The sequence below is a fragment of the Octopus sinensis genome, linkage group LG18 (assembly GCF_006345805.1).
Source record: "Octopus sinensis linkage group LG18, ASM634580v1, whole genome shotgun sequence".
Classification (NCBI taxonomy): domain Eukaryota; kingdom Metazoa; phylum Mollusca; class Cephalopoda; order Octopoda; family Octopodidae; genus Octopus; species Octopus sinensis.
In genome coordinates, this window is record NC_043014.1 from 90,804 (window position 1) to 110,000 (window position 19,197).

The following is a 19,197-nucleotide window of genomic DNA, read 5'->3' on the forward strand; positions in this document are numbered from 1 at the left end:
ACGCAACCAAACTTCTACATGTTACTTTTGACAATCTTTTTCCAAAGAGTGAAACCGGTAAAGTAAATAAACATCTTTTAAAATTGCATTTTCAAACCTTTCGTATATAATTCCACACTCGTGCGGTACCCTACAACTCCACTTTGTTATATATATATATATATATATATATATATATTATATATATATATATATATATGCAGTTATCCTATTTAAGTTTATCTGTCGTCAAAAATTGAACCCATCTCATCCACATTATTGCAAACCGAATGAAAGAAGTATATTCTTTGTTTATAAATTACATGCAGTTATATAATTACCCACCGAGCAAAAACCTTTATTATGCTAAGTTCATGGTGCAGAATATTCTCAACTGTTTCATGGGATATGCTAAAAGCATTGATCGCTTGTCTTGCATCACTCAATCGCTTGTCTTGCATCACTATGTAGTGAACAAGATCAATGTTTTCCTCGGTGGTGGCAGTTGCAGGATGTCCAGACATCTTCAAGACTTTCTATTCTCCTCAGAAGTTCAACTGTCTACTTTTACCTTGATAAAGCTGAAGACACTTCTCCTCCTACTGCAGCAAGCATGTCAGCATGAATGTAGCTGAGGTCTAAACTCTTTTACTGCAGGTACTTGATAATACTGCGATGCCAAATTTTGTTCATTTTCAAGAGAATTCGCTACTAGCTATTTTTTTAAGTCTTCTTTGAACAGGTAGATGTCAGTTTACCTGGAAAGAAACAATGCAGTTATCAATAAAAAGGGTTGAAATTAATGCATGCAAGATTTCACAGCTTAAGCATCACTCCATAGTCATCCTATGAACTATTCAGCCTACCCTCATACTGGGAGAGTGTGAACTCGAGTCGGGCATCGATATTTATGTAGTTATATTCTAATACAATCTGTGTGTGTATTCAGAAATGTATTCATTATCTTTTAACAGAAAGGCAAGTCATCCCCACGCCATCTCAAGAACAAATAATAGTTACTACTATTACTACTACTACTACTGCTGCTGCTGCTACTACTACTACTACTACTACTACTACTACTACTACTACTACTACCACCACTACTACTAAGAGCGGGAAATCTCTGGTCCCCCAACACATACACTGAAACACCTCTTCCTTCCCTCTCTATCAAGGTGAAGGTTGAATACTTAAGGTCAATGTCGTCGTTTCATATTTCTGAAACCCTTACCCTGCTAATGATATATTTTGAATTTAATAACAGTGTTTCTGTCATTCAGTAATTAATTAACAGTTTTTATAGACGTCATTTAGTACATCAACCTTGAACTCAATTACATGAACATGTTTCTTGTTGACAAACGAGCACATGCGAGCACACAAACACACACGCACACCGAGCACACACACACGCACGCACACACACACACACACACATCACTCATAGAGACACGTACACGCACACATGTCATTTTCTTTCTTTCTTTCTTCCTCTCTCTCTCTCTATCTATCTATCTTTTTCTTGTCTCTTTCACTCATTGCTTCGCTTTTCCCGCCTGTAGCTTTTCCCTTTCTCACTCCCCCTATACCTACCTCACTCTCTCCATTTCCCCGTTTCTCTACCTTCTCTCTCTCTCTCTCTCTCTCTCTCTCTCTCTCTCTATCTATCTATCTATCCTTTTATCTTCTATTTTATGTCGTATCCTTTCTGATACTCTCTCATCCATTTACTTCATCCGACTTCGTTCTTTTTCTTCTCTCTTTCTCCCTTGTTTTCTTCTTCTCTCCCTCTTCCTCCTCTTTCCTCTTTCTTTCTTTTTCTCTCTCCTCTCATTCTCTTTTCCCACCCATCCCCTCTCTTTCTTTTGTCTTATCTTTTTCCTTTCCTCCCCCTCTCGCCCTTTCTGTCTATCTACACTGTGACGTCACTGACAAACTGTCGTCTGCAACAAAATGACAGAAATGGAGAAATGCTTCAGCAGTAGAAACAAGTTATTTGCGTAGAAAGTCACACAACAAAATGTCGCTACAAAATATATCAATAAAATATGATATTACTTTCCGATGCAGTGTCTTTTAAAGAAAAAAACCAACGTAAACCATATTCATTAGCTCAAAAATATATAAGTATGATTAGTAATATATGAATATATTTCGTATGCGTGTGTGTGTGTGTATGTGTATGTATATAAGCATACACATATTCACACACACACACGCATACATACATACATACATATATACATACATGCAAATAGATAGATAGATAGATAGATAGATAGATAGATAGATAGATAGATAGATAGATAGATAGATAGACAGATAGATAGATAGATAGATAGATAGATAGATAGATAGATAGATAGATAGATAGATAGATAGATAGATATACAACCGGCTTCTTCACAGTTTCCGTCTATTACATTCAGTTAGAAGACATTGGTCCGTCTGGAGCTGAGGTAGAAGGCCCTTGACCATAATGCTGTGCAGTTGGACTGAACCTTAAACTACGTCCGTGCACGCAAGCACACACACACACAAACATGCATACATACATACATTCATACATACATACATACATACATACATTCATACATACATACATACATACATACATACATACATACATACATACATACATATGTATTCATATATATATAGAGACAGACAGACAGACAGAGACAGAGAGAGAGAGAGAGAGAGCTGTGTGACATATGACGTGACACGCTTTGCTGTTTTGTAGTAAAAGTGTCGGTGATGGCAGGTTTTTTCACAGCCACAGTTAGCGTTCATTGACAACTGCGGGTGAAAATAGATAGAGTAATAGTTTGTGTGATAGAGAAGAAGTGAGAGAGAATAAGTATAAGAGAGTGAATAAGAGGGAGAGTGTATATGTGCAAGAGAGAGGGCGGTAAGTGAAAGATAGAAAGACATAAGCGAGAGGGGTGAAAGAGTGAGAGACATAGAGGGTGAGTAAGAGAAAGGTAAAGAGTTATGGAGGGAGGAGTTGGCCGAAGAAAGCAGCAGGCAGAAAGCAGCGCTTGGCAGGGGGATGTGTTCTTGGAATGGTGAACATCTAAATCTGGTGGCAAGCTCTCTGTATGGGTGTTAAGGGCGGAATTATCTTTACCGAAACGAGTATCAGCTTACCTGAAATGCCCGACTATTGGTTAACTGATGGCAGATATAACAATCCGTTTGATACTTTACCGAGTCGGGGAGACATACTCCAAAATGGCGGAGGCAGCAGGTTCCATGTACGCCAATCTGACTTGGCAGAATTATTTGCTCGATATTTTATTACTGGCTTGGTTAGGATGGGCTGTCACAATAATTCTGCTGGTCAATGCATTTTTCCACTTCCACGGGCCCTTGAAAATCCCTGCCAACGACCCGTGGGCCGAAACGAGCGGCTTCATTCGGTGTTCGGGCAGCGGTGAGGCCCCCGACTACAGAACTAACTTTAATACAGCTTCTCCGTCGGGACTCACCGAGAAATGCTTCTGGCTGAATGCTTTGTTAGATTGGTTTTACAATCGAGTGGATTCCTGCCCAATTATTGTGGACACTTGGATATTGTCACTAAACGAACAAGCGAGAAAATTAGGGGTGAGTAAACAACAAAACAAACCCTTTTTTTTACTTTCGTTTTATTATTATTATTATTGTTGCTTTTTGTTTGAAGAGTTTAAATCTTCGTTGAAAACAATTTCCCTTTTCATCCTTCCTGGATTCATATAGAACCAAATACCGATTAAGCTCTTGGGTATCGATCTGCCCTTTACCGATCGATATTTCCACTGTCGCCAGTTTGCGGACAGACTTCACTGGAAATCGTTCTCACACTTTTTTCTCTCTTTAATAATCTCAAGTACGAAGAAATAATCAACGCCACTACTTCACAATGCATCTGTCGGCTTCAAACCCTGCAAACAATGGATTGTTTATATATTTCTTTCTCTTTCCTTTTACACTTTCTGGGTCGCAGAACCGGTTTCAGTCGTGGTTTCCCCCCCCCCTTTTTTTTCCACTTTGAAACCAATTCATTCACGCTTCTAATAACATCCCACAGTAAAGGCATGAACATCACAACGCATTCCCTTCGCTCTGTTAAAGCGGGGCCAAGTTTTAGTCGTTTATTTCCCGGTATTTCTCTGCAACTGTCAACAGATGGTTCCCGCCCAGAGACGTCGGTTTCATTTACAAGTGAAAACAATTTCTTTCCTTCCTTGTCCGGCACCGATTTCCTTTATCCTCCCAAAGCTCGAAAAATATAAATAAAAACACTTTACTAGTAAAAGTGTGCATTGTGTTGCAGGACCATCAGAGTTTCTAATTCTTATGAATGCTTTACACAAATACTCTGTGTGTGTGTGTGTGTATGTGTGTGTGTGTGTGTGTGTGTGTGTGTGTGTGCGCGTGTGTGTGTGTGTGTGCTACGTATGGATGGATGGATGTGGAAGAAAGGCAAAGAAAGGGCATGGCACATATAAAGGTGGATATGTTTCTTCGATATCCACCCCCATCAAATGCTTCCTTTATTTATTTGTTTTGGAGAAAAGGGCACATTCAGATACATATGCACATATGCACTTGTATGTAGTTAATCTATTGTGTGTGTGTATGTGTGTATGAGCTTCCTGTAAGTGTAGTTTGATTGTAATAAGTTTTAAAACATGTAGAAGTTATTTCAGGTGAGAAGATTTCAACTCTAAACTAAACCTTGTGGTGTGACAATGGTCAGAAAACTTATGAAAAGTTCACACTGGACGGCTGTGGACTGAATCTTCTTCACTTGCTGATTTTACTTCCAAATGATTATAATGATAAATTTTAATCTCTAACTAATAAGTATTGGGGTGGGGTCTAATTTCCTCTACCCACCCATTGCATACGCTTTTACTGGTCTTATGTTAAATTAAGAAAGCAATCTATAAAACCTATTATGGACAACTTATGGCCTGTGGGGCATATGTAGTCAATGGCACACCTAAGGAATAATAACCTTTGTTATGTTTAGCAATGTGACCCATCTGATGATGAGCCATGTCTCACACGGCCCACTTCTCAAAAAAGGTTGCCCATGTTCTTGACTTGAAAGAAATAGCAACAAAATCTCCCTCAAATCACACCCTATTACCTTACCAAATTAAGACAATATAGATAATAATTTAGTAAGATATAAAAAGACAAGATTGTCATGGGTGGATACTTTTAATGGTCAATGCATGGGATCAGGACTGATCTAAGAATAAACTGCAACTAGCTTTATTTTTCCTCAAACTTTATAATATATCTGTGAACTAGGCAATGATAATATTTGATTTTTTTTTATTTCATAAAATTTACTGAAAACTTTTCTTCGCTTTATTTTCAAAATTAATTAATTGAATTCTCAAATTTTCTTTTAATTTCATTCCTTCTGTTCTATTTCGAAGAAAATTTCTGATAAAAAATTTTTAAAATGAGGACCATCAATGTTGGTGTTAATATATACACACAGGTTGATGATGGAAGCTAGTTATGGTAGAAGCAAATTAAGGAAGATTTAGGCAGAAATAGCTATATAGTGGCTATTTTCCACCTTGTAAATGAAATGATGCTTTTCAGAATTTTAATATATATTAGTGGTGTGTGTGTGTGTGTATATATATATATATATATATTATATATATATATATATATATACATATATATATATATGTATGTATATATACATATATATATATGTATGTATATATACATATATATATATGTATGTATATATACATATATATTACATATATATATATATATATATATATATTAAAATATACAAAGCTTGGTATGTGGTAAATTACAAAGAAAATGAGAGAAAGGATGAGATGAAGCTTTATAAAGAGGTGACATCATCACCTCTGTAGTGTTGGTTCCTTTGAAGAATTTCTATTTAAGGATAAAATCTTAGTTTATGATAATTTGGCAAGCTGTTGTTTTACTGAAAAGGGAAAAAGTAAGGATGTGATTTATCATTGAATGTATTGCTGATAAAGTAGTTTATCACCAGAGAGGATGTGTGTGTGTAAATGATATTGTTTATCATTGAATCTTGGATAAAAACTTAAGGAAAGATACTTTCAATGAATGTTTGAGCTCACACACACACACATGCATACACCAAGTAACTGAAAGATTAGACAAAGGCAATTCAGAGGAATTCAGTGTAGAGTGTACAAGAATTATACATACTGCTTTCACAAAAAGCAAGCAGCTTGTTTCAGTTATAGAATAAAAAAAAAAGAACATGGTTTGATAGAGCTATGCCAAATATTGGAAAGTTGATTTTGGACTTTGGAAAGATGCTGAGCCTCACTGAGGAAATGACAAGGGACTGGCAATTGTGATGATTTGCTGTACTTGAGAAGACATGTAAAGTTATGTAAAATTGCTTTCATCCTTACTTAAAGGCTTGTACTTTACAGGTACCAGTGCCACATAAAATGTACTTGTGCTGTGTAAATGCACCTGTGACAGTGGCATGTAAAAAGCACCCAGCACACCCTGTAAAGTGGTTGGTGTTACGAAGAGCATCCAGCCATAGAAACTGTACCACAACTGACAATTGGAGTCTGGACAGTTCCTGTCAAACTGTCCAGCCCAGGACAGCATGGGAACAGACATTAAATGATGATGATGATGATGATGATTCGGTCATCAGCATGCCCTCTTCCTAAATTTTCAGCCTTTTATCATTGTCATTATTGTTTTTGCAATATTTCGTTTTCCCTTTTTAAATCTTTTTATCTTCTTCTTCCCACCACAAACTCTTTCAGTTTCACTTAGTATATTTCTCTCTTTTTCTCTCTCTTCTTCACTTCTATACCTCTTGAAGGTACATTATACATATGTGTGAGTGTATATACGTGTGTATGAATGTATACTTGTATGAGTGTATGTATATATATATATATATATATGTATCAAATGAAATAAAACAGAACACAAAGGATGTGCTCTGTTTTATTTCACTTGATACATTGATGTCCTCTCACCTCTGCCACTAGCTGGCATTTACAGGTGCTTACATTTATCAAGTATTCACCCTGAATTTATGATATATATATATATATATAAATATACACATGTATATAAACGTGTGAGGTTATATGCGTGTAAGCATTTGAGTGTATATACATGTGAGAGTATATTTATGTGTACATATATACATGTATGTATACATATACATGTGTGAGGGTATATGTGTGTATGTGCATGTATGTATATATGTCTGTTTATATATGTATCCTCTCTTGTGTCCATTCTGTGGACTTGTCTGTAAATCGTTTGTGGGATTAGTCTCATAAGAAAAATTTTTTTTAAATTAGACTGTTGGACTCTTATATGATGTACATATGTATGTACAAGGTAGTATCAAGAAGTTCCTGGACTAGTCTGTTGTGTGCCAACAGATGGCCATAGATGGTTGCTTGCACCGTCAGAGCTAGCAGTGACCTTCCTGAAGTAGTGTGCCAAGTGACATTGCAGTGTTTACTTCGCAAGTTATGAAATTTGTGACTTTGCAATCACATGTATGCTGTAGTCAGTGATTTTGCCATGGACAACAAGGAGCCAGCATGAAATTTTGCATTAAACTTGGTGCATTTGCTACAGAGGCATCGAGCATGCTTCAGCAAGCTTACAGCAATGAGGTAATGGGTCATGCACAATGTTTTGAGTGGCACAAGCTCTTTGGAAGTAGAAGAATGTCCCAGGAAGACAATGAGCAATCTGGAAGACCAGCCACAAGCATCACCCTTGGAAATGTGGTGTTGTGCATTGAGTCCCCCAGGACCAGACCATCAATTGAGAGCTCTACCACAAGCATCTGAGGGAGGACATTCAGTGAAAGCGACTGGATCTGTAGAGTGTGAAGAACTGGATTCTTCCCCAAGCTCTTCTCACTCGTGACTTTCTCATCAAAAACAAAATAGTATCCCTTCCACACCTAGATCTGTCCTGTTCGCTAGATTCAGCACCTGTGAACTTCCATCTCTTCCTTGAGTTGAAAATGCAGCTCAAAGGTCTCTGTTTAAACACTGTTGTCAAGATGCAGAGCAAATTGCAGAAGATACTTGACTCACTTACAGATTACAAATGTGACAGGAATGGTGGGGGTCGGTGCATTAATGCAAAAAGGTGATTATTTTGAAGATGATGTTAAAACTCAGGTAAAATAAGTTATTTTTTATTAAACATAACTAGTCCAAAAACCTTTTGGTGCCACCTTGTATGTATGTATACATGTACGTATATGTGTGTGAGTGTGTTGTGTGTGCGCAATCTGTATGTATATATGTATATATATTTATGTGTGTATTTGTGTGTATATATGCATGTATGTATATTTATATGTGGTGTGTGTATGAATATATGTATGTATTTACATATATGTATGCATATATATGTATGAAGTATGATATAAAGAAAATGGAGAGTTTGAGTACAACAAAATGAATTTATTCACATAATTGTCAATCATGCAATGCCTACGATCGTTTCAATATCTACCTTCATTCATTTTGCAATTATCAGTTGCATATATATATATATGTATATATATATAGGTGCTAGCATGACTGTGTGGTAAGAAGCTTGCTTCCCAACCATATGGTTCCAGGTTCACTTCCACTGCAAGGCACCTTGGACAAGTGACTTCTACTATAGCATCGCGCCAATCAAAGCTTTGTGAGTGGATTTGGTAGACGGAACTGAAAGAATATATACTGTCATATATATATATATATATATATATATATAATATATATATATATATATATATGTGTGTGTGTGTTCACCTCTCATATCTCCTAACTTTCTATGGTATGTGTGTGTGTGTATATATATATATATATAGATATATATATATATAACGGGAGGCTTTATGAAAATAGACAAAAGACGAAGGCAGGTGGAATACAAACAAACAATTGTATTAGTATGGCGCTCAGGAATATAAATAAAACAAGTCTTTATATATATATATATACACATGTACATATAAATTTGACATGGACAATTCTTTCTTGTATATTTTCTTATCTTGAGATTCACAGTCAAATGACTGGATGGAAGTGTGCAAAAAATTACACAGAAGCGTAGAATGATCTGGTGGTGTTGCTGGGCTTTGTATTTTTTCTATAGCTCCCATGGTTACCGAGATAATCTACTATAATAATACTCTTGTGTTTTTCTCTGTCACAACATATGAATGAGAAAGGAAGGAGTGATAGATGAATAAAGCAGGAAGGAGTGATGGCAAATTTTGTAGTGGGATGATGGAAACTGTACAGTGAAAAAGATAAATCAAACAGCATTTCAACTCTGTGTGAGTTTATGCGTGTGTATGTAAAAGGGAGGTATGTGAATGTTTGTGTGTGTGTTTGTGTGTGTGCAATGGAAGTGGGATGGTGAACATTCAAAGCTGAAAAGAAAAATCAAACAGCATTTCAACTCTGTAGATTTGGTATTTACTTGCCAGCTCCTGTATTTAGTCACGGCCAGCTTTATGTGGCCTTAAGTCAGACAAGAAGGAAGAAAAGCTTGAAAATTCTTTCGAAGGAAACAAGTAGTCAAAGGATGTTAGTTACTGATAGATTTTTCACAAGTTTGGTAGTAAAAGAATCATTAAACTAAAAACTTGGTTTTGTACCTTATTTATATATAAAATATTACAATTAGCTGTCATTTCTGATGGCTCGGGGCCCAGCTAGTATATGTATATGTGTGTGTATGTATATATATATATATATATATATATATACACACACACATATATATACCAAAATGTATGTATGGCCAAGTGGTTAGGCAGCTCTTGGGCTCATGAATGAAAGATTGCTGAATGTTTTTCTTGCTAATCATCATCATTGTTCGACTGAACTCGGAACCATGTGGTTGGTGAGCAAGCTACTTACCACACAGCCACTCCTGTCCATCAATTGTTTCCTATTTATTTCTAATTCGCCTATCTCAGAACATGTCCCTTGCATATTCCAAAGTATATTATGGACTGTGTATATTTAATAAAATGCACATGTCGGAATAGCTCAAAAGTGGATTAAATATTCAGTTGAGTCCAATCTAACTGCATACATTACCCAAATATCATTCTTCCAGAACTGCTGTACCAAGGTCGGTAAAGTACCTTATTCCACTGAATCTTGTCTATATTATGTATATATATATATGTGTGTGTGTGTGTGTGTGTGTGTACATCATCATTGTTCGACCGTGGTCGAGACAATGGAATTTACTATGCTACGCCAGACTTCACGGTCCATCATAGCATCAGAGAGGTCCTGTTGCTGGATGCCTGTATCCCTGGAGATTACATCAGAGTAGGAGAGTGTGCGCCCTCTGGTATCATGAGTAGATAGCTTCCAGAGGAGAAGAGTAGAAATTGCCTCGCTTTCAGCTCTACAACAATGTCCAGCAAACTGGACTCTCCTACCTTTCACAAGAGATTATACAAGTGGTAGTTTCCCATATAGTTGTACTTTGGTTGGATGACGCTTCCACAAGAGATTTTGAGCTTCTTTGATAATGTCCAGGTTTCTGAGCCATACAGTAGAATTGGTTCGACTGTGGCTTTGAAGATTTTAAGCTTGAAATCTCTACTTAGATTTGATGACCAGATCTTATGCATATCATTACAGGCTGACCAGACCATACCCTTTCTAGTTAGAAAATCTTTTCCAGATGATGATATGTATGACCCAAGATATTTGTAATCAGAAACCATATTTAAGGGAGTATTGTTGAGTGTATGGATGATGAAATCACTGTTGGACAGGCACTTGTTTACATATTCAGTCTTGAATGCATTGAAGTAAAGACCTACACAATTTGAGGCTTGTTCAAGAGATTGTAAAAGAGACTGGGCATTGGAGAGAGGATCACTGATAAGAGCAATGTTGTCAGCAAAGTCAGTGTCTGTTAAGTATTCAGCTGGGTGTCTGGAACTTCTAGGTTTTTATTTCAAAGCCCTTGCCAGAAATGGTATCAACTGACATACGTAGCACATAGTCAACGACAATGATGAAGAGAAATGGGGCGAGTGTGTCTCCCTGCAGTATTCCAGCTTTGATTGAGAAAGATGATGTTTCTCCATCAGGGGTTAAGATGGTTGAAGACGTATCTGTGTAGAGGACCTTGATGGCAGAAATGATTTTGTCTGGAATCCCATAGAGCTTAAGGATTTCAAACATCTTGTACCTATCTACAGAGCTGAACGCTTTAGAAAAGTCTACAAACACCATTGCAAGATCGCAATTAAATGCTTTTGATTCTTCAATAAGTCTGCATAGGCATAGTATTTGGCTCAACGTTGAGCGCCCATGTCTGAATCCATTTTGGTTCTTTCGGAGCAAAGGTTCAACAAAAAGGACAAGACAGTTTAGAATCAGTTTGTTGTACAATTTTGCAGCCATTGACATTAAAGATATACGCCTGTAGTTGGTGACGAGGGATAAATCGCCTTTTTGGGGTATTGGGATGATTTGAGATTGGTGCTAGATCTTTGGAGCTATAAAAGTGGAAAGTGTGTGGTTGCAAAGATTGAGCAAAAGTACGTGAAATCTACCATCCTTCCAAATTATAGCTGGGATGTTGTCAGGACCAAATGTTTTCGAGGCCTTCAGTTGTTTAGTGGCTGCTGTTAGTTCAAATATGGTAAAAGGGGAGGTGTTGATGTCCAGCGTATCTGATATAGGCATACTTGGAAGAGTGGGGTTATCAGGGATTTTGGCAGTCTTTCCAAGAAGGTTTTTAAAATGAATTGACCAATTTTCTAAACGCTTCTTAGCTGATCCCCCTTTAATTCTAATTGATGACCCAGAAATTTTGCCTGATAGGTCTTTGATGGATTTCCAGGTGAGATGGTGTTTTGTACTAATGTGCTCTTTGGATAGGTTGCTAATTTTGCTGTTGATAAAGTTGACCTGGCATTCAAGTAAGCATCATCAAGATTCTTCCTGGCTGTTATGAGTTGGATCTTCAGTGACGGATGGAGAACGGTGAAGGAGTTTCCTTCAAGATCATGGTGTGTCTCTAATTCATGAAGTCAATTATATGTATGTATGTATGTATGTATGTATGTATGTATGTATGTATGCATGCATGCATGCATGCATGTATGTATGCATGTATGTATGTATGTATGTATGTATGATGTATGTATGTATGTATGCATGTATGTATGTACATACATATGATTTTTCAGGGTGATCTGAAGCACATAAAATACAACTTGGCTCATTGCAAGTTTGCATCAATCAATGTTGAAATGTCAAGTTTCTAACAAGTACACATGCTGGAGTTAGCTACTTATTAGAGTGCTTGAAGTTCAATGTCTGCAAAGACAAGTGAACTTTTTGGCCAATATATACATATATATATATAACTAATAAGAAGTAAAAGGGATTAATAAATCCAGTCACTGTGTTAAACAAATTTGGTTAACTATACCAAACAATCAGATACCAATAAATGCAAGTAAATCCAAATATTGCTGAGAAGAATTTCAAGGAATTCAGCATATAAGACAAGAATAAGAACGGAGAAAAACCCATCTTTTATTGGGGATTACACCATGCATTACCAATGACTGTTTCTCTTGTGACAGCGTATTTAGATACTGAAAAAGCTATAAAATACCAGTCACGTTGATATATTCCAAAATATATGCTAACACATTATCAAGGCAAATACAAAATGGATTAAATTCAAAGTGAACTAAGAAAATACTTCTAATAGACAAATGCTCCTACAATATATATATATTTATATATATATATATATATATATGTCATACAGATGTACTGTATGATTCAGATGTGTAAGGTAAATACTGCAGTGAGAAGAATATTCAGTCTTTCTATTTAAAAGCCTTTTTCTTTTTTTTATTTCCGTGGTACTAAATAATATTTCCTAATCCTGTGTTTAAATAGACTTAATATCTTGTCTCTTGCCATCAGTAGCAGTAAGGCAGAACAGATGCCATGGACAAGAAATGTTTCATCATCATCACCACCACCGCCTCTAAAGATAATACTCTCTCCTCTCCCTCTCCCCAATTTCCTTCATTCTTTCTTTTTCCTGCTTGTGCTTGTTCATTTTTTTTTATCTCTTCCACCTACACATATAGTCTTTAATAATAATAATGATAATAATAATGAAATTATTGTATACAGTGCTCAGGTGCACCACAACTTGTCAAAAGTGCATATAAAGCATATGCAGTAATGTACAAATGTCTGGGAAGTGAACAGTGTATGAGTCAGATACATGCTTGCGTGTGTATGGAGGGGAGAAAATCAGGTGTAGTGTTGGTGAATCTCAGAAAGCATGGAAGTTTTCAAGGATGCAGTGCTCCGACAACTAACAACTAATGCTGGCAGTTTGTTCCATGCTTCAGCAACTCTCAACGTGAAAAAATGTTTCCAAAAGTCATGGGAGCTGTGCTGTTTTCTGACTTTGTAAACATGTCCACGGGTGTTAGACAGGTGGAGTTTGAAAAGGTGCTCAGAGTTAGTGTTAGTAAGATGGTTAATAATTTCATGGGTGTCTGCCAAGTCAGCTGCCAGACATTGGAGTTTCAAGGTATCCATGCCCAGAGAAGTAAGGCGTTCAGAATATGGCAAATGCCTGATGAAGGGTATTCTCTTGGTTGCACGTCGCTGAACGGTTTCCAGACGATTAATTAATTAGTCTTATCACCTGTATTCATTCAACGTCTTAGTTGGTTTTAGAAAACCATTTTAATTCCAATAATCAAATCTTTGAATGAAGATAATTTTTCCCTTTTAAACAATATATTGTTTTACAATTCCTGGAATAATTTACCATTATTTACAACAGTCAAAATTTCAATTTTGAAATACATTTTTTTTTCACTATCCATTATTTTTTATAAACTTGGTCCTATATTTTTTGTAATGTTTATTTAAGTACAAAGCAAATATAATAACTCTTTTCTTTAATAATTAAAATGTTAATTTGTCTAATTAGTAGTAAAATGTCACAATTTATGGAAACATCTGCAGTTTTATTCTTTGTTTTATATCTTTTTTCATCATTATTTGTTTAAAATGTTTGATATCATAGTTATCATTTACAAAGTTATAGTAATCATCAGCAAAAATTAACATGAATTTGTATAAATTAGTCCAAAAAGGAAATATGAGTATTACATTAGTGTATTTCATATTAATTATTAAATTATGATTTACGTCGAACCGTCCAACCCATGCTAGCATGGAGAACGGACATTAAACGATGATGATGATGATGATTTTGAAAATCCTTCTGTGGTAACAGACTTGATAATGTTAAGAATTTTGCTTCTCAACAATAGGTTCATTTCCACTATGTGGTGCCTTGAACCAATGTCTTATACTATAGTCATGGATTGACAAATAGTTTGTGAGTATTTTGATTGACAGAAACTGTGCAAACCCCACTGTGTGTGTGAATATATTGGTGTAAAATCTCAGCAGCAAATAATATGTTGAGGTAGTGATTTACATTGAGTTATGTCCCTTTATGCTTAAAGTTAAACTTAATGATTCCCTAAACAAAGTTCAATAAATACTCGACGTAATTCTGGGTTTGATATAAAACCTTGAAGTTATACTCCAACATGATCACAAGACTGTGAATGTAAAGACAGAGTCCAGTTGTTGACCAGATGGGATCAAATTAATATTGAGGAACCCTCTTCAGGACTGCTCACCCTACAAAAATTTGCAGTAAAATCTCCATAAAGCCACACTCTACTATTTCGAAAAAAGGAAGAACAGATTGGAAACGGTTGTCATCATAAATACATTACATGTGACAAAATAGACATGTTGGTCATGTTGGACTACCTTTGATCATGGAGTTCTGGAGTTCTGACTCATCAAAGATGACCTGGAGGTAGTCAACAAAGTCATTACCTTTTGTGTCAACAAGAATGCTCCTAATCTCCCTCAGCAGGAAGAATTCTTGTTAGTGTGTATATGCACAACTATTGGATCCCATAAATAATGCAGTTTTTTTTATACTTCTTTTATTATTCAAAATTAAAATAAACAAAGTTCTTTTGTAATCTAAAATATACTCTCCTTCATTTTCTACAATGCTCTTCCATCTATCAGGTAGACTTGCAAGGTCCCTCTTCCAAAATTCATTTTGTCTGTGACAGAAAATACTCCTCCAGTACTATTCTACAGAATTCATATTTTTTCCATCCAAATGATTTTGAAGACTGTAGAATAAATGATAATCAGATGGGGCAATGTCCAGTGAATATGGTGGGTTGGGCATTGTTTCCCATTCAAACTGCTCCAACCTTTGGAATGTCATCCTCGCTGTATGTGGCCAAGCATTATCCTGATGGAAGAACATCTTTCGTCATGAAACCAAAGATGGTCGTTTTATTTCTAGCATTGACTTAAGCCACTCAAGCTGCTCACAGTAGATCTCCTTTGTTATCGTTTTGGTTTGGATTTAAAAGTTCAAATAGACTAAACCATTCACATCACACCAAAAAGATAGCAACAACATATGTGGGTGAAGACCTTCCTTAGCCTGAGGTGCTGGTGTTTCTCCTCTCCCTACCCACTGCCTTCAGCATTTGACATTTTCACACAGAGAACCCATTTCTCGTCACTAGTCACTTTTCGGTCCCAAAAAGGTTCATTCATGAGATGTGACAGCAAAGAAGAGCACACATTCACTCTCTGCACAGGGTTAGACTTGGAAAATTTGTGAGGAATACATTGACGCAATTTTCTGACTTTTCCAATGGCGTGCAGGTGTCAAGGAATGGTTCAATAACCAAATCCAAGCTTCTCTGTTAGTTCCTCAACAGTTACAATGGGATTTTGCTCCACCAAGGTTTGCAGGATGTCTTTGTCAAGCGCTACACATCTTTCAGGACAAGGCTCATCTTCAAGGCTGTGCTTTCCAGCTTGGAATTTCTGGAATCACTGGCTTACACTTATTGTCTGGTTATTAATACACCAGGCTGACTGTAACTGTTTAGAACATTTCAGTCATATGAAGCACCATTATTGTATTGTCGTTAGCAGTAAAGTTTTGATAAAGAAGAAGAATCAGGTTCCCTTTTAGGCAATGCATGCATGCAAAAATATAACATAGAAAGGGATTTATTATTTCGTTTATTTTAATTTCTGAGGATAAAGTAGGTTAAAAAAACATTTGCAATAAAATCATTTTTATATGACCAATATTTCTAAAGATACCTGTTGTTGCAAAAGTTAGCCTGTACGCAGAGGGTTTTGTAATCTATCAGTCATCTTGTATGTTGAAATATGTGATATATATAATATATGTATGTGTATATATATATGTATATATATATATATATATATATATAATATATATATATATATATATGTGTGTGTGTGTGTGTGTATATATGGATATATGTGTGTGTGTGTGTGGGTGTATATATGGATATGTGTGTGTGTGTGTGTATATGGATATGTGTGTGTGTGTGTGTGTATATATGGATATATATGTGTGTGTGTGTGTGTGTGTATATATGGATATATATATGTGTGTGTGTGTGTATATATATGGATATATATATATGTGTGTGTGTGTGTGGTGTGTGTGTGTGTATATGGATATATATATGTGTGTGTGTGTGTATATATATGGATATATATATATGTGTGTGTGTGTGTGTATATTATATATGTATATATATATATATATATATATATATGTGTGTGTGGTGTGTGTGTGTGTGTATTATATATGTATATATATATTATATATATATATATATATAATTATATATATATATAAAGAAAAAAAAGCATTCGTGAAGTAAAATCACGTAGTAACACCAAATGGCAGTGTCCCAGCATGGCCACAGCTCATGAGCTGAAACTAGATAAAATGAAAAAAATTATATATATATATATACAAAATAAGAAAATGGAGGAATAGATTCCTTTCAATCATCAACTTCCAGATAATACCAATTCATATAATTTATTAACTAATTAATTAACTAATTTATTGTTAAAGCAATGTTTGCAAAGATTGTATATATATATATTATATATAATTATATCTAAATATGCAAAGATTGTATATATATATATATATATATATTATTAGCAGATTTGCCCGGCATTGCTCGGGGCTGAATTGCTTGAAAGTACTGTTAATGACTGCAGTGAATTATGATGATTATTCAGGCAAATATTGATATAAGTTTACGGCAAATGAATGTATTTGTAAGTGTATAAGAAAGCCGTGTAAAGGGGTTCCTCCCTCCTCGTAGAATGGTGTAAGAATCGAATGCGAGGTTGCACACCTGGCCCTGGACCTTCAAAGTAGGCATCCAACCAGTTTCTCTGACAACGTTAACCCCGAAAGAAGTCATCTGAAATGCACAATTGTACTTCCTGACGAGTTGAAGGAATTTTGATGACCTTGAGGTGGAACCATTAAGTAATTCCTTCAAAGGGTCTGGCAGCTCCCGAAGAGGGGGCAAGCTGACCTTACCGTTTAAGCAGCACATTGCAGGTAGTTCCCTAGCCCACTTTTTAGCATTGCAGAATTGGCAATTGAAGCACATTTCCCCAATATTTATGTCAGCGTGCATCGAGTAATTGAAGTTGGGCTCATACTTGAAAGCCCGTAGATGCGAGTAAGGGCTGTTTGGACTCGTCAGACTGTGAATAGCCTTGCGCCGTCGACTGTTCCACTGGAATGTAGAAGGTTGCTGGTCTGAGTCGTGGGAATGTGTCGCATGAGTAGCAGAAGCGAAGTTTGCAATGGTAATGTACTGGCCGTCTGCATGTTGAGAAGGCATGGAAGCAGTGCAATGCGCCTCGTTCGTATGAAGGTGAGTGGTCGGTAGTTGTAAATGTTCCAAAAATGTTGAAGCAGCATTAGCCGCAGCATTTGTAGCCAGTTGAGTGGCCCTTTGTGCAGCAACAGCAGCAGCCTTTATGGCCATGCGCTTCGACCTTGTTTCCGAACCCTCTGAAGCCCTGGAAGCAGCATCGTATGAAGCCACTTTTGCTCGGCATGTGTTGCGCTGTTGTAAATTTTCAGCAGCTCGTGATTCTGCTGAACGTAAGGCACTCTGTGAAAGTCTGAAAGCGTTTTTGTCGGAAGACTCGTTTGCAATAATCGCCTTTTGCGCCGCTGCTGCTGCAGCATGGCGGCCGAGGCAACTTCTCTTTTTCGGTGTCATTTTATGTGAAAAAGAAAGGGTGAAAGTTACTTAAAGATAGAAATTGTAATGTGAATGAAATGTGGAAAAATGTTGACCGTGGCAGGAAAAGAAAGAAATATTTGCAGCTGAAAGAAATTGTTTATGCAAGTATAGCGAAAGAGTGTGTAAAGTGTATTGAAACTTGAGTTAAAAGCAAGAAAATAAAGTGAGATTTGTAAGAATGAAAGTAGTTTACGTACATGTTCCAAATGGCAAGTGTTTTAGTTGTTTAATGAAATATTTGTGTAAAGTGTCTAGAAACATAAATTGAAAAAGAAAATGAAGTGAAATTTTTAAGAAAGGAATTTGTTTACATACATGTGTCAAATGGCAAATGTTTGTGCAGTTGTCCGAAATGGAACCAGGGTAAATGTGTGGAACTGATGTATTATAATGAATAGTCCATCTCGTTGTGGTGTGTCATGGTGTGTGTTAAGTACGGTATATATAATGTGGTTGCAGCTATAAAAATGGACATAGGGCAGCAGCGTTTGTAGGTAGATAGGTGATCCTCTGTTGATTTTACTTTCGGCTGACGTAGCTGAGGTCGTAGGTGAAAGGGATAGAATCAATCAGTTTGATATTTAATACACTAGGTAAGTTAATTGCATTGCAATAAAAAAACACTTGTGTCTTAATAATTGGGTATTATAGCTTACATTCTGCATAGAGGCTATCTTCTTCGTGTAGCTACGCTGGATCGCCTCGAGCTCTGTGATCAACTTGACACTGGATGGTGACCATAACTGAGAGCAATAGTCAAAGTGGCTTAGGACAAGTGTCCTCCAGAGGACCATCATGGTTTCTTGTTCTCTTGTTCTAAAAGGTTCTGAGAATCCATCCAGCCAGCCGTCTACATTTTATTGCCAGTTTAGCAACATGTACATGAAAGGTCACGTCATCACTCATGTGAATACCCAGGTCACGCACTG

At 36.3% G+C, this 19,197-nt stretch overlaps 1 protein-coding gene across 7 annotated transcripts in view; it reads left to right on the forward strand.

Annotated features, from left to right (window-relative positions):
* The first annotated feature begins 2,989 nt into the window (after positions 1-2,989).
* LOC115221198 (phospholipid transfer protein C2CD2L) overlaps positions 2,990-19,197 on the forward strand; it is a 175,278-nt gene continuing 159,070 nt past the window's right edge. For all 7 annotated transcript variants that reach the window (XM_029791355.2, XM_029791356.2, XM_029791352.2 and 4 more), the window contains exon 1: positions 2,990-3,591. In XM_029791355.2, coding sequence (XP_029647215.1) covers positions 3,160-3,591 — 432 coding nt within the window. In that variant the 5' untranslated portion in view covers positions 2,990-3,159. The remainder of the gene's footprint in view (positions 3,592-19,197) is intronic.